At 42.1% G+C, this 14,570-nt stretch overlaps 1 protein-coding gene across 4 annotated transcripts in view; it reads left to right on the top strand.

Moving 5' to 3' along the window:
- The first annotated feature begins 7,088 nt into the window (after nt 1-7,088).
- Nucleotides 7,089-14,570, top strand: part of otud4 (OTU deubiquitinase 4) — a 109,907-nt gene continuing 102,425 nt past the window's right edge. For 3 of the 4 annotated variants that reach the window (XM_041186435.1, XM_041186427.1, XM_041186455.1), the window contains exon 1: nt 7,089-7,410. In XM_041186435.1, coding sequence (XP_041042369.1) covers nt 7,240-7,410 — 171 coding nt within the window. In that variant the 5' untranslated portion in view covers nt 7,089-7,239. Of the gene's footprint in view, nt 7,411-11,400; nt 11,554-14,570 lie in introns of all 4 variants that reach the window. The other variant, XM_041186445.1, reaches the window with a different exon arrangement.

The following is a 14,570-nucleotide window of genomic DNA, read 5'->3' as shown; positions in this document are numbered from 1 at the left end:
GGTTGGCTGGGTTGGGCCTGTACTCATTAGAATTTAGAAGGATGAGAGGTGATCTTATTGAAACATAAAATATCCTGAGGGAACTTGACAAGGGTGGATGCTGAGAGGATGTTTCCCCTTATGAGAGAGACTAGAAGGGGACACAGTTTAAAACTAAGGGGTCTCTCGTTTAAGATGGAGATGAGGAGAAATTCTTTTTCTCAGAGGGTTGTTAGTCTGTGGAATTCTCTTCCCCAGACAGCAGTGGAGGCAGGGTCATTGAATATTTTTAAGGCAGAGGTAGATAGATTCTTGATTGACAAGGGAGTCAAAGGGTATAAGAGGTAGACAGGAAAGTAGAGTTGAGGCCACAATCAGATCAGCTATGATCTTATCAAATGGCAGAGCAGGCTCAAGGAGCCAAATCACTTCCTACAGTTCCTAATTTGTATGTTTGAATGTTGTGAAAATGTATTGCTGCTAAGTCTGAAGGCACTTTCACTTTACAGCATGATCTTGAAATATCCTACTACACAATTCTCCCTGATACATTTGCAGACAAAGTAGTTGTGGCAAATTACAGAGATGTACTTTAGGGAAAGGCTGATAAGCATGAGAAAGGAATAGAAGGATATGATGATAGGGTTAGAAGAAGAGGAGTGGATGGAGATTCATATGGAGCATAAACACTGGCATGGACTAATTGGACTAAATATTATCGACTCTATGTAATTTCAGCATTCCCTCTATGTTTTTGTATTCTCTGGTCCTGAAATTCTAAGACGTTCACTCCACTGGCAATGGAGCTCCAGGAAACCAATGTTGCAATCAATCTGCCAAAGCCTCACGTAGTGGCCAGGTAGGTTGATGAAATTGGTGGCAAGGCAACACAATTTGTGGCGGGCTAAAGACAATGGTTATGGCTTCCCAATGTTTAATTGAAGGAAGTTGCAGTTCATCCAGAACTGGGCATCAGTCACGAAGTATGACAACACAAACATCTTAGGCTGCAGAATGCTCCCAAGTTCTTGTGATGGGGTTATTTATATGGGAAGAATGGACTTCTGACAGTTATAGAAGTGCTCAGAGGCACCCACCCTAAACTCACCTTCTAAAATCCCCTGAACCCCTGTGCCCAATGACATAGAAAAAAAAAATTCAGTCTTCTGCCCCAGTTGAAGACACTTATCCTGCAATGTATTAAGGGCTGCTGACCTTCAGAAGGTCTCAAATGAAAATGCAAGTTCCACTGAGGCTTTTCAAGAGTAGAATTTTCCAAGGAAGCTAGGAACTCCTCCCTATCATAAACCCCTTGAACTAGCTATGGCCCCAGAATTGAAAAGGCAGAGAAATGAGACAAAATGCTATATAACCTATAGAGAATTTTCTTTTTCACTTACTATTCATGTTGCACTCTCCAAACATCTCATTTTGGAAATTAAATATGATAACATTTGGATATTCCTGTGGGAGAGTTGTTGCCAAATTTGCAGTTGATGGTGTTCTGTTAAACAAATGGTGAAGACACAAGGAACGGGTAACTCGTGCACACCTCTGGATTCCACCAAGGATTTATCCTTGGCCACATCCTAGAGTCATAGACGTTTACAGTACAGGAGGCCATTTGGCCCATCATGTCCATGCTGGTCAACAAAGATCTGACTACACCAATCCCATTTTCCAGCACTTGGCCCATAGCCCTGGAGGCAAATGAATATCTAAATACTTCTTAAATGTTACGAGAGTTACTGACTCAACCACCCTTTCAGGCAGTGAGTTCCAGACTCCCACCACCCTTGGCGTGAAAAAATTTCTCCTCAACTCCCCTCTTACCATAAATCTATGCCCCCTGGTTATTGACCGCTCTACTAATGGAAAAAGTGCCTTCCTATCCACTCTATCTATGCCCCTCATAATCTTATACACCTCTATCAGGTCCCCTCTCAACCTTTGCTGCGCCAAGGAAAACAACCCCAGCCTATCCAATCTTTCCTCACAGCTCAGGCCCTCCAACCCAGGCAGCATCCTGATGAATCTCTTCTGCACCCGTTCCAGTGCAATCACATCCTTTCTATAATGTGGTGACCAGAACTACACGCAGTACTCCAGTTGTAGCCTAACTAGCGTTTTATATAGTTCCAGCATAACCTCTCTTGTATTCTATGCCTTGGCTAATACAGGCAAATATCCTATATGCCTTCTTAACCACCTTATCAAAGATTGGTCGGGTGGTTAACAGTGAGGTTGAGTGTCTTGGGCTGCAGGAAGATATTGACGGGATGATCAAATGGGCAGATAAGTGGCAGATGGAATTTAACCCTGAAAAGTGTGAGGTGATACACTTTGGAAGGAGTAATTTGACAATGAACGGCATGGCACTAGGAAGTTCTGAGGAACAAAGGGACCTTGGCGTGTGTCCATAGATCTCTGAAGGCGGAGGGGCAGGTTAGTGGGGTGGTGAAAAAGGCATATGGGACACTTGCCTTTATCAATCGAGGCATAGGTTACAAAAGTAGGGAGGTCATGTTGGAGTTGTATAGAACCTTGGTGAGGCCACAGCTGGAGTACTGTGTGCCATTCTGGTCGCCACATTATAAGAAGAATGTGATTGCACTGGAAGGGGTGCAGAGGAGATTCACTAGGATGTTGCCTGGGATGAAATATTTAAGTTATGAAGAGAGGTTGGATAGACTTGGGTTGTTTTCATTGGAGCAGAGAAGACTGAGGGGCGACCTGATCGAGGTGTACAAGATTATGAGGGGCATGGACAGGATGGATAGGGAGCAGCTGTTCCCCTTAGTTGAAGGGTCAGTCACAAGGGGACACAAGTTCAAGGTGAGGGGCAGGAGGTTTGGGGGGGCTGTGAGGAAATCTTTTTTACCCAGAGGGTGGTGACGGTCTGGAATGAACTGCCTGGGAGGGTGGTGGAGGCGGGTTGCCTCACATCCTTTAAAAAGTACCTGGATGAGCACTTAGCAGGTCATAACATTCAAAGCTCTGGGCCAAGTGCTAGTAAATGGGAGTAGGTAGGCAGGTCAGGTGGTTCTCATGTGTTGGTGCAGACTCTAAGGGCCGTAGGGCCTCTTCTGCACTCAGTGATTCTGTGATTATCTATCTGCCCTGCTATCCTCAAGGATCTGTGGATATGCACACCAAGGTCCCTCTGATCTTCAGTACTTTCCAGGGTTCTACCATTCATAGTGTCATCCTTTGCCTTGTTAGCCCTCCCCAAGTACATTACCTCACATTTTTCCTGGTTGAATTCCATTTGCCACTGCTTTGCCCACCTGACCAGTCCTCCTGCAGTTTACGGCTATCCTCCTCAACTACTTACCATCCTACCAATTTTCGTATCATCCGCAAATTTCTTTATCATATCCCCTACAAGTCCAAATCATTTATGTACACCACAAACAGCAAGGGCCCCAGCAGCAAGCCCTGCAGAACCCCAATAGAAACAGATTTCCAGTCACAGAAACATCCCTCTACCATCACCCTCTGCTTCTTACCTCTCACCCAATTTTGGATCCAACATGCCACTTTGCCTTGGATCCCATGGGCTCTTACTTTCCTGACCTGTCTGACAGGAGGGACCTTATCAAAAGCCTTGCTAAAATCCATGTAGACCACATCAAATGCATTACCCTCACCAACACTCCTGGTTACCTCCTCAAAAAATTTGTTCAAATTTGTCAAACACAACCTTCCCTTAACAAATCCATGCTATCCCTGAATAATCCATGTCTCTCCAAGTGCAGATATATTCTGTCCCTCAGAATTCTTTCTAGTAACTTCCCTACCACCGAGGTTAGACTTACTGGCCTGTAATTTCCTGGTCTATCCCTTCCTCCCTTTTTCAATAATGGGACAGTGTTAGCAGTCCTCCAGTCCTCTGGCACGTCACCTCTAGCCAGAGAGGATTTAAAAATTACTGCCAGGGCCCGATATCTCTTCCCTTGTTTCCCTCAACAGCCTGGGATACATCTCATCTGGGCCTGCGGATTTATCCACTTTTAAGGCCACTAAACCTGCTAGTACCTCCTCTCTCTTGTCCCTTGGCGACATCATCTGAAGACATGTCAGGTTCTGTTTGTATGCTGATAGCATCCAGCTCGACCTCACCATTACCCAGCTCAACATCTCCACTGCGTTAGTTTTGTCATTATCCGTGACTGATATCAAGTCCTTGATGAAATGCTATTTCCCCCAATTAAATATTGGTAAGATCATAACCATTGTTTTTAGTTCCAACACAAATATGTTACGTCCCCACCAATTCCATCATTCTCCAGGGCCACTGTGACAAGATTTGGTAGAGTGATCGCAACATTGTTGCCCTATTCTACCCTGAACTATGTTTCCTGCCTCATAACCTCACCATGACAAAGACCACCTATTTCCACCTCCATGACATCTCTCATCTTTACCCCTGCTTCAGTTCATCTGCTGCTGAAAACCTCATCCATACTTTGGATTCCACCAGACTCAAAAATGCCAATGCACCTTTGGAAAGACTTCCGTCTTTCATCCTCTGGAAACTTGAGTGTATCAAAATGTAATTTTCTGGGTCTACTTCAAAAATTAAAATAAATCAACTTAAAAAAACACTAAAAGACTCTCCTCCATCTGGCTGAACTTGTTCTCACACTGAACAATTTCTCCTTAAACTCCTCTCACTTCCTCCAAATAAAAGGTGTGGCTATGGGTACCCGCATGGGCCCCAGTTATGCCTGTCTCTTTATGGGGTATATGGAACATTCCTTGTTCCAGTCCTACTCAGGCCCCCTCCCACAACTCTTACTCCAGTACATTGATGGTTGCTTCAGTGCTGCTTCATGCTCTCGCCTGGACCTGGAAAAATTTATTAATTTTGCTTCCAATTTCCACCCCTCCATCATTTTCACATGGTCCATATCTGACACTTCACTTCCTTGACCTCTCTGTCTCAATTTCTGGTGATAGACTGTCCATCAATACCCATTATGAGCCTACTGACTCCCACAGCTACCTTGACTACAGCTCCTCACACATCGCTTCCTGTAAGGACTCCATTCCATTCTCTCAGTCCCTCGCCTCCTTTGCATCTGTTCTGATGATGCCACTTTCAAAAACAGTTCCTCTGACATGTCTTCCTTCTTCCTTAACTGAGGTTTTCCACCCACGGTGGTTGACAGGGCCCTCAACCGTGTCCGGCCCATCTCCCGCACAGCTGCCATCATACCTTCCTCTCCCTCCCAGAAACATGATAGGGTCCCCCTTGTCCTCACTTATCACCCCACCAGCCTCCGCTTTTAAAGGATCATCCTCCACCATTTCCGCCAACTCCAGCATGATGCCACCACCAAACACATCTTCCCTTCACCCCCCCCCCCCGGCGGCATTCCACAGGAATCGTTCCCTCCGGGACACCCTGGTCCATTCCTCCATCACCCCCTACACCTCAACCCCTCCCACAGCACTTGCCCCTTTACTTCCCCTCTCCTCACCGTCCAAGGGCCTAAACGCTCCTTTCAAGTGAAGCAGCATTTCACTTGCATTTCCCTCAATTTAGTCTACTGCATTCGTCACTCCTAACGCGGTTTCCTCTACATTGGAGAGACCAAACGCAGGCTGGGTGACCGCTTTGCAGAACACCTTGGGTCAAACCTCCCTGTCGCTTGCCATTTCAACACTCTACCCTGATTTCATGCCCACATGTCTGTCCTAGGCCTGCTGCATTGCTCCAGTGAAGCTCAACGCAAACTGGAGGAACAGCACCTCATCTTCTGACTAGGTACTTTACAGCCTTCTGGACTGAATATTGAGTTCAACAGTTTTAGATCATGAACTCTCTCCTCCATTCCCACCCCCTTTCATATCCCCCCCTTTTTCCAAATAATTTACATAGATTTTTCTTTTCCCACCTATTTCCATTATTTTTAAATGTATTTCCATCCATTGTTTTATCTCTACCTTTTAGCCTATTTCGATTCCTTCACCCCACCCCCACTAGGGCTATCTGTACCTTGCTTGTCCTGCTTTCTACCCTTAATTAGCACATTCCTTAGATAATATCACCACCTTCAACACCTCTTTGTCCTTTTGTCAATGACATCTTTTGGCTATCTCCACCTATCACTGGCCCTCTACCCAGCTCTACTTGTCCCACCTCCCCTTAAACCAGCTTCTATTTCACCTCTCTTCTATTTTTACTTAGTTCTGCTGAAGAGTCATATGGACTTGAAATGTTAACTGTGTTCCTCTCCGCAAATGCTTCCAGACCTGCTGAGTTTTTCCAGGTATTTTTATTTTTAAAAAAAGTTGCCTGCATCCTAACCCATCACCCTGTACTTCCTCAGCGCTCTGAAGAAGAATCAGACAGACTCCAAACGTTAACTCTGTTTTCCTCTCCACAGATGCTGTTAGACCTGCTGAGTTTAAGCATTTTCTGTTTTTGTTTCAGATTTCCAGCATCTGCAGTATTTTGCTTTTACCCTGTACTTCCTGACCTATTACGGCTCCCGTGATTGATAATAACTCGACTTTAAAATTTTCATCTGTTTAAATCCTTCCTTGACCTTGTCCATTCCCTTTTTTTTGCAACCTCTTCCAACAGCCCTAGAACCCTCTAAGAACTCAGCATTCCTCGAACGTTGGACTATTGTGCATCCCCAATTTCCAATGCTTCACCATTAGCGGCCACGCCTTTAACTGCCGATGTGCTAAATTCTGAAATTCCCTACCTAAACCTCGCTCTCGTCCTTTAAATGAATCTTTGGAACCGACCTCCATGACTAAGTTTTTGATCGCCTGTGCTAACAGCTCCTTATATGGCTCGGTGTCAAATTTTGTCTGATAAACAATTGCCTTTAAAAACCACAGTCTCGTGGTTAGGCGGGTTTATAATCGATTAAAAGTTTCAATCTTAACATTTAGCTCTGACATAGCCTCTCGCATTAAATACTGCCCTACTCAAATACTTCCTCTTTCTGTTTATCCAGAAATAGCTTTCGCTTTTCGTTTCGTCAGCTTCCGTCGAGCGTCTTCACGTTACGTTATAGTCCTTTGGTGGGCCGGCGCCTGCGTAGGAGGACGAGAGCGGACTACATGACTACATCACCCAGAACGCACCCTGTCAAAACAAATGGCCGCACGGAGTCGGGCTCTCGCTCCAGGACAATCGGATTTCGAGGCTTGGAATTTTGTCCCGGAGCAGAACGCGTTGTTGTCGAGTCAATGTAACCATGTGCTCGCACATCAGGCGTGAGGCGGCCACTTGAGATGGAGAGGGGCGGTGCTGTCGGTAAAGGCAAAGGCTACGAGGCCTCGGAGCGCTGCAACACCAGCCATCCCGGCGAACTTCTGCTGGACGAATACTTGAAAAACCAGGGTCTGTATCGGAAAAGAATTGCGAAGGATGGATCTTGTCTCTTCAGAGCTGTTTCTGAACAGGTTCGCACGTTTAAATAATCAAAACATTGTTTTTTCGCGTTGTATAATTAAATAAGACATGTGTGACTTACAATCAAGACTTCCGTAAACTGTTATTTTCTCAGTTGCCTTGCGCCACTCTTGCCGACAAAAAAGCTGACCACGTTGTGCTTTAGGATTTCTCCAGAACACGAAAGGTGTTGGTTGCTCGTTGGTAATCTACTCGAGCTAAACAAATTTAAATAATTTATATGATATTAAAATATGTTAGTGATGAGATTATTGTTTGTGACTTTCTATTGCAATGTTTCCGCATATCATTAATGTCATAACTTGCTTTCTATTTTTTAACATTTTTAAAGGTAATTTTTAGCCAAATAATGTGAAAGTGTATTTATATTCAGGTTTGAAATACTCTGTGTAAATGTATGAAACAAAGAACTGGCATTTAGTGTCTTTCACAAACTCACGATGCCGTAAAGTGCTTCACAGTCTGTGAAGAGCTTCTGAAGTATAAATAAGCACTTGTTTTGGAGCACCTCATGGTGTGTTCCATTGTTTAGACATTTTTCTGCATCCTTTTGCACAAAATTTTGCACTGTAGGTTGTTGGAAGTTTGATCTTGTAATGGTGTGATGAGGGTAAAAACATATCTGGGACCTTAGTGAATGATGGCACCAATGTTGTATATCCTTAACCAATGATATTTAAGGATTTAGAAGGGAATGATGCTGAAGGAGTGTGAATTCAAATCAAATCATGTACAAAATGAGAGATCGAAGGATTGGTTTGCAAAGAACAGAGTAAAAATGTTGATTTTTAAATTTGACATTTTCAAAAGTATAACTATTGACTAAGTGCAAGAATGAGATTTAAGAGCTTAAGTTGCTCCCATTTTGGGTCAGAAAGGTCGTGTGCATCACATTAAAAATGATTGCTCGTTAAAGTGGAGGAAATTTTGCTGCAATCATACAAAGCCCTAGTTAGATTACATATGGAGAACTGTGCATAATTCTGAGCAGTGCACCTCAGGAAAGATATATTGGCCCTAGAGGGAGCATAGCACAGATTCACTGGAATGTTATTAGTGCTCCAAGAATTAGATCATGAAGAGTGGTTAGATGAACTACTGACATATCTGCTGGAATATAGGATTTTATGGGGTCATTTAATTGTTAATTTTAGGGTTTTGAGAGGAATTTATAGCATTGATGGATAACTTTTTGTGCTGGTGAGGGAATCTAATAAAAGCAGACATATCCTTAGAATCAGACAATGACCATTCACAAGAAAAAACATTAGGAAATACTTCTTCATGCAAAGAATGGTAGAAGTATCAAACTCTCTTAGTGAAAAAGTAGCAGTTGCTAGCTCAGTGACTAAGTTTAAATCTGAGAATTATCATTTTTGCTAGCCATGTGTATTAAGAACAAAAACAGAATTACCTGGAAAAACTCAGCAGGTCTGGCAGCATCGGCGGAGAAGAAAAGAGTTGACGTTTCGAGTCCTCATGACCCTTCGACAGAACTTGAGTTCGAGTGGATTAAGAGTTGAGGAGCCAAGGGGGGTGAATGGAGATAAGATACTGTTCCGCTATAATCATATTGAATAGTGGAACAGACTCTAGGGGCTTAATGGCCTGCACTTGTTTCTATGTTTTGGTGATTTTTTGAACTTATGGTGTATCTCTCAGTCCCCTGAACTCACTGGCTGAATTGCATATTAGTAACAGTGGTGCTGACATGCTGTTAATTTTCCTGAAAGACCAGTGTAATAAAGGGAAAATGGAGCTGAATTTTACCTGGGGGTGGGGAGGGTTGTATTGCTGTTTCTCCCCCCCACCCCCCTGAAGGAAAGTTGATGCCATACCGGCCAACATTCAATAAGATCACCCCGCAGCAAAGGTAAGGGACAGACCTCCACTTCGCAGATGGAGGAAGTCCTGCCCTCAAAAACTTTCAGCCAACAGCACTAGCAGTCCTACAATGCCAGAGCTCAGTAGCGGGCACTGCTGGGACTGCAGGGTGGCCCTCTGTGGGGGTGGGGGGCATTAATGGACCTTGGACTAAGACAAGTCCCAGGCTTTTAGGGTGGGAGGGGATCGAGGAGCTGGGGAGTGGGTTTTGAAGGCCAGGCAGGGAGGAACAAAGGGGCAGTAGTAGATTGGTTGGTGGGGGGGGATGTCTCTGATCACATAGACACCCCCCTTCCTTCCCATCTTTTCCACAAAGTTATTTATAAAACAGCCACCTGAATCTTGCCTGTCTGCCCATGCCAACCATTTTATGCATGGGCAGTGCATTATTTGGGTCAGTTGGCTTGCTAACAAGCTCAATTGTCTGTGAATTATTTATTTAGAAATGGCAGGTTGGCTGCCAATTTTGCTGTACACCTGCCTAGCGTTTTATGGGAACCTGGTTGGGGGTCAGCAGGAAGGCAGTGGACTAGCCACCCGTCATATTTTACAAGCCACCCCGCCCGCCTGCCGCCGACAACCAACCAAAAACATGCCACAGTAGGGACTGTAAAATCCAGCCCATGGTATCCAAATTGTACAAATCAAGGACTAACAAAACAGCAGTCAGATAAATGACCAGTTTTATAGTGATATTGGTAGAGGTATAAATGTTGCCGATGGCACTGGGAGAGCTCCCCTGCTGATGTTCAAATAATGTCTGCAAAACAAACGTACTACAGATTGGTTGTGAAGTAATTTGGAATTTCCCAAGAGCACGTTAGGTGCCGAATGTACAGTTTAACCCATCGTTTATGTCCACCAGAGAGAGCAGACATGGTCTTTGTTTAACACCCCGTCTGAGAGAAGTCACCCCATGTGAGAGAAGACACTCAATAGTTTGGTTAATTGGTTAATGCAGCCTATCCTTCCAAATCGCTCATCAGGTTACATTAGTGGAGTGAATGACCATTACAAAGAATTTATCCAGCTGTTTTTTTTTGTTGGAAAAAACATGGTTTTCTGTTTTTAAATCAATTCCTCCTCACTTTCTATAGAGTGAGGTCTTCTCTTACACCTCGTCAAGGCTTCATCTTGACCAAATTCCGTAACAATCCTCTGAGGGGTTGCTATCCAAAGCCATAGATTGAGTGGACAAAAATACAGCTTGCAGCTTCTGCTTATTACTGGAAATGAAACTGAAACCAACATTTCCAGCCTTCTTAAGAAAAACTTAACTTGACAGGCAAAAGTTATTATTGAAGAAATAATCTTTTTCTTCATATCTTGGCTTTCTATGTTCAACAATCAGCCTCCTATTCTTCAAATTTACACCAGTAATTTTCTACATCTTTTGTGTAAAATGGAGGCTAGCATTAAACATAGTACTCCAGCTATGGTCTGACAAAAAGTGGAGACAACATCGACATCACCTCCTTTAAGTCAGATTCCTTGCTATAATCTCAACATTTCACTAATTTTCCTCAGTCTTTGAGAACACTCAGCTGATTTTCACATTGTTTGGCTATAAAGCATTAATTACAATTTGCCAGCCAATTTGGCCTGGATTTTGCCGTCAGCGGTGAAGTGATAGTGTTCATGGTTGATCTCAAAGAAGGCTTTCCACTAAGATCTAGCAATCTCTGTGGTGTGCGTTTCACTTTTCCCAACATTAGTTTGACTCTGGTACTAGGTCGAGGGGATTTAGTGGCAACAGTGGTATCATCAAGCCAGCTAAGTATCAATCACAAATAAATAATTCTCAAAGTGAGCAAAATGCACTGATTATCATTCATTTTTTAAATAATGTTTCCAGAGAGCAAAATAAAGATTGTGACCTGTGCATGGTAATAAGGTAGAGGCTAAAATATCGAGTCAACTTTTTTTAGAAGTTTAAAAATTCCATAAGTATTTAATTTAATGTGGTAATTCTACAGATATTAGTTTTTCATAACCAGTGAGGTTGTTCAACAGTAGATAGGACTCAGTACACCATTTAAAAACCCAGTTACACCTTATCCACCTAGGCATAATTTTTTCAATGTTTTTTTTAACAGTGATATTGCAATGGAAAAGGGGAAGTTCACATTTGGTTCAAGTGATTTTTAAAGATTCCCATCTGTAGGGACTTCAACAGTGCATCCAGGAGAGGAGCAGACAATCATTGACAGCAGCTTCTGGATTATTAACACCTGATGTCTGCGCACGCAGTTAAACCTAAGCTGTTCTCACTTTTGCATTTGGAATGTCGGTGATCTCTGACAGTTTTGCCATTGTTACAACCGCAAAACTGCTTTCTATTTTTAAATAGTGAAATCTTATTTCTGCTTTAGAAAACAATGACCAACTAGTTAAATCCATTTGTGTATCTGAATAAAATGTATATAATGATCTTTAGGCTTCTGTGTCTACACCATATAACCACACAATATCCCAGAATATTCTGAAATTATTGTGATGTTTCCAATATAAAAAAAAGTCTATCTAATAAAGTATTTTAAAACTGAGTTTGAATATACAAATTTTCTTCCACATATTGACTTATGGACCTCCCTTAATTCATTTGCTGTAAACCATATTTAGTTTATGAAGCAAAGTATATACTCCTATTTTTATATGGTATCATTCATGACCTCAGGATGTGCCAAATCAGTGAAATGCTTTTGAAGTATTGTCACTGTTGGAATATAGGAAACCTGCAGTCAATTTGCATAGAGCATCTCCCACAAATCCCAATGTGATAGTGACCAGATCATCAGTTTTAGTGATGTTGATTGAGGGATAAACATTGGCTAGAACACTGGAGGACCTCCCTGCTCTTCTTTGAATACTGTAGTTCTATGGGATCTTTTACATCCACCTGAGATGGTAGATGGGGCCTCTGTTTATTATCTCTTCTGAAAGTTGACAGATCTGACAGTGCAACATGCTGTATTTCATCAATCCAGATAATGAAGGATAGAACTGGAGACAATCTTTTACAGTTTATGAACATTTATTTACAGAGATACCTCATCACCCAACAACTACAGTTTCACTCACTATCTATTTATAGGTGCATGAGTGAATCCCCAATTAATGCCCACTATCCGATACAATTAAATGCAAATACATACACAATTGACACAGTATTCCCTCAGTACTACACTAAAGTGTTGGCCTATGTTATGGGTTAAGACTCTGGAATGGAGCTTGAACCTATGACTTTCTGGTTCTTGAATTGAGAATGTTACCACTCAGTCAGGGATGTAAAATGAACTGTTAATATCTGAATTACACTTGTTTAGCTTCAGTCAAAGCTTGATTAATTTGCCATTCAACCATCTCCTTTGTATTTGAGATGGGATTTCCTGACTCTTTCTACAGCAGATTTGTCATTTGCTGTTCCCCCTAGTTCCTTCTGTCCATCCAGTACAGGTTAACTCAATGCAGAATTTTTTGAGGTAACAAAATTTGTGCTTCTGTATCTAGAATTATCTTTCCTCCTATAACTCAAATCAGGAGATTCTTTTGTTTCACAGCTTCTGATTCTACCTGTGATCTTTTCCATTACTTTCCATCTCAAAATTCAAGAGCATTCTTCCTGATCCTTTACTTTTCTCAACCGCATGTTGCTAACATCTGGCCATGATTATTCTTTACTTCTGGTAATTGGCACACCCCTAACCTGTAATAAACTTGTTTGTTTTTTCTTGTTACCTAAAAGCTAGAAAATACCTACACAATCTTGGCTTTAGAATATTTGGCAAAATGAGAAATATTTCTTTTATCAGTCTTTGCCTTGGAGAATAGCTGAATCTGCCATTGGAATGTTTCTCCATTTTAACAACCCATATTGCCAACAATCTTAGCTTTTTCAAGCAGTTCCTTTGATGCCTTAACTGTATTTTGTTTTGACTGGCCATAATTTGCAGATGATATAATGTACTCAGTCCCAATCTGTTGCAAATTTCTTGAAATTCCATGCTGAGACCTGAGGTCCGTTATTACAGAATAAGTATTGGCTTTACTGAGGTCTGTGGAAACCCTTCAAGTGTTGGTAGACAGCAGTCAGATTTCTTTTAATTAGTATGGCATAATGGTTACCACACAGAAGGAAGTAACCCAGCCCTCCCAGCCTGTGCTGGCTCTCTGCAAGAGCAATTTAATTTCTTCTCCCTCCAGATACTTATCCAGTTCCCTTTTGAAATCCATGATTGAATCCGTCTCCACCATTCTTTCAGGCAGTACATTCCAGATCCTAACCACACATTGCATAAAGTGTATTCACGTGTTGCTTCTCGTTCTTCGTCAGTCACTTTAAATCTGTCTTCTAGTTGTTTTTTCTCCTGTCAGTGGGAACAGCTCTTTATCTACTCTGTCGAAGACTCCTCATAATTTTGAATGCCTCAATCAAATCTCCTCTAAATCTTCCTTTCTTTGAGGAGAACTGCCCCAGCTTCTCCAGTCTTTCTATATGTACCTGAAGTTCCTAATTCCTGGAAACGTTCTCATAATTTTTTCTGCGCCCTCTCTAAAACCTTCCCATACTTCCTGAAGTGTGGTGCCCAGAATTGGACTTGCTGGACATGTGACTGAACCAGTGTTTTATAAAAGTTCATAATAACTTCCTTGTTTTTGTGCTCTGTGCCTCTATTTATAAAACTCAGGATCCTATTTGCCTTATTAATCACTTTCTCAACCTGTCCTACCACCTTCAACGATTTGTGTACAGAGGTGTCTCTGTTCGTGCATTCCCTTTAGAATTATATGCTTTAGTTTATATTGCCACTATGTTATTCCCATCAAAGTGTACCACTTTCCATTCTCTGCATTAAATTTGTGCCATGTGTTTGCCCATTCCACCAGCCTGTCAATGTCCTCTTGGGTTTGGTCACTATCCCCCTCCCAGTTCTCTACATTTCAAAGTTTTGTGTAATTTGCAAATTTTGAAATTGTGCCAAGTCATTTAATATAGATCAAGAAAAGCACTGCTTCAAGTACTGACCCCTGGGAAACATCGCTGTATGTCTTTCTCCATTCAAAAAAAGAATGACTTTCTGTTTCCTGTCACTACTACACACCCTCTGCTGCCATGTGTAGGTTTCCTTTTTGGCCCCACTCCTTCTCTTACTACTGTTTTAGTATTTATATGTCTATTGAAGACTTTTGGATTCCTTTGTATATTTGTTGCCAGTCTCTTCTCATGCACTCTCTAGGTTCCTCTTATTTCTGTTTTTTATTTTCT

The sequence above is a fragment of the Carcharodon carcharias genome, chromosome 1 (genome assembly GCF_017639515.1).
Source record: "Carcharodon carcharias isolate sCarCar2 chromosome 1, sCarCar2.pri, whole genome shotgun sequence".
Lineage (NCBI taxonomy): Eukaryota > Metazoa > Chordata > Chondrichthyes > Lamniformes > Lamnidae > Carcharodon > Carcharodon carcharias.
This window is presented reverse-complemented; position numbering and strand designations above follow the sequence as displayed.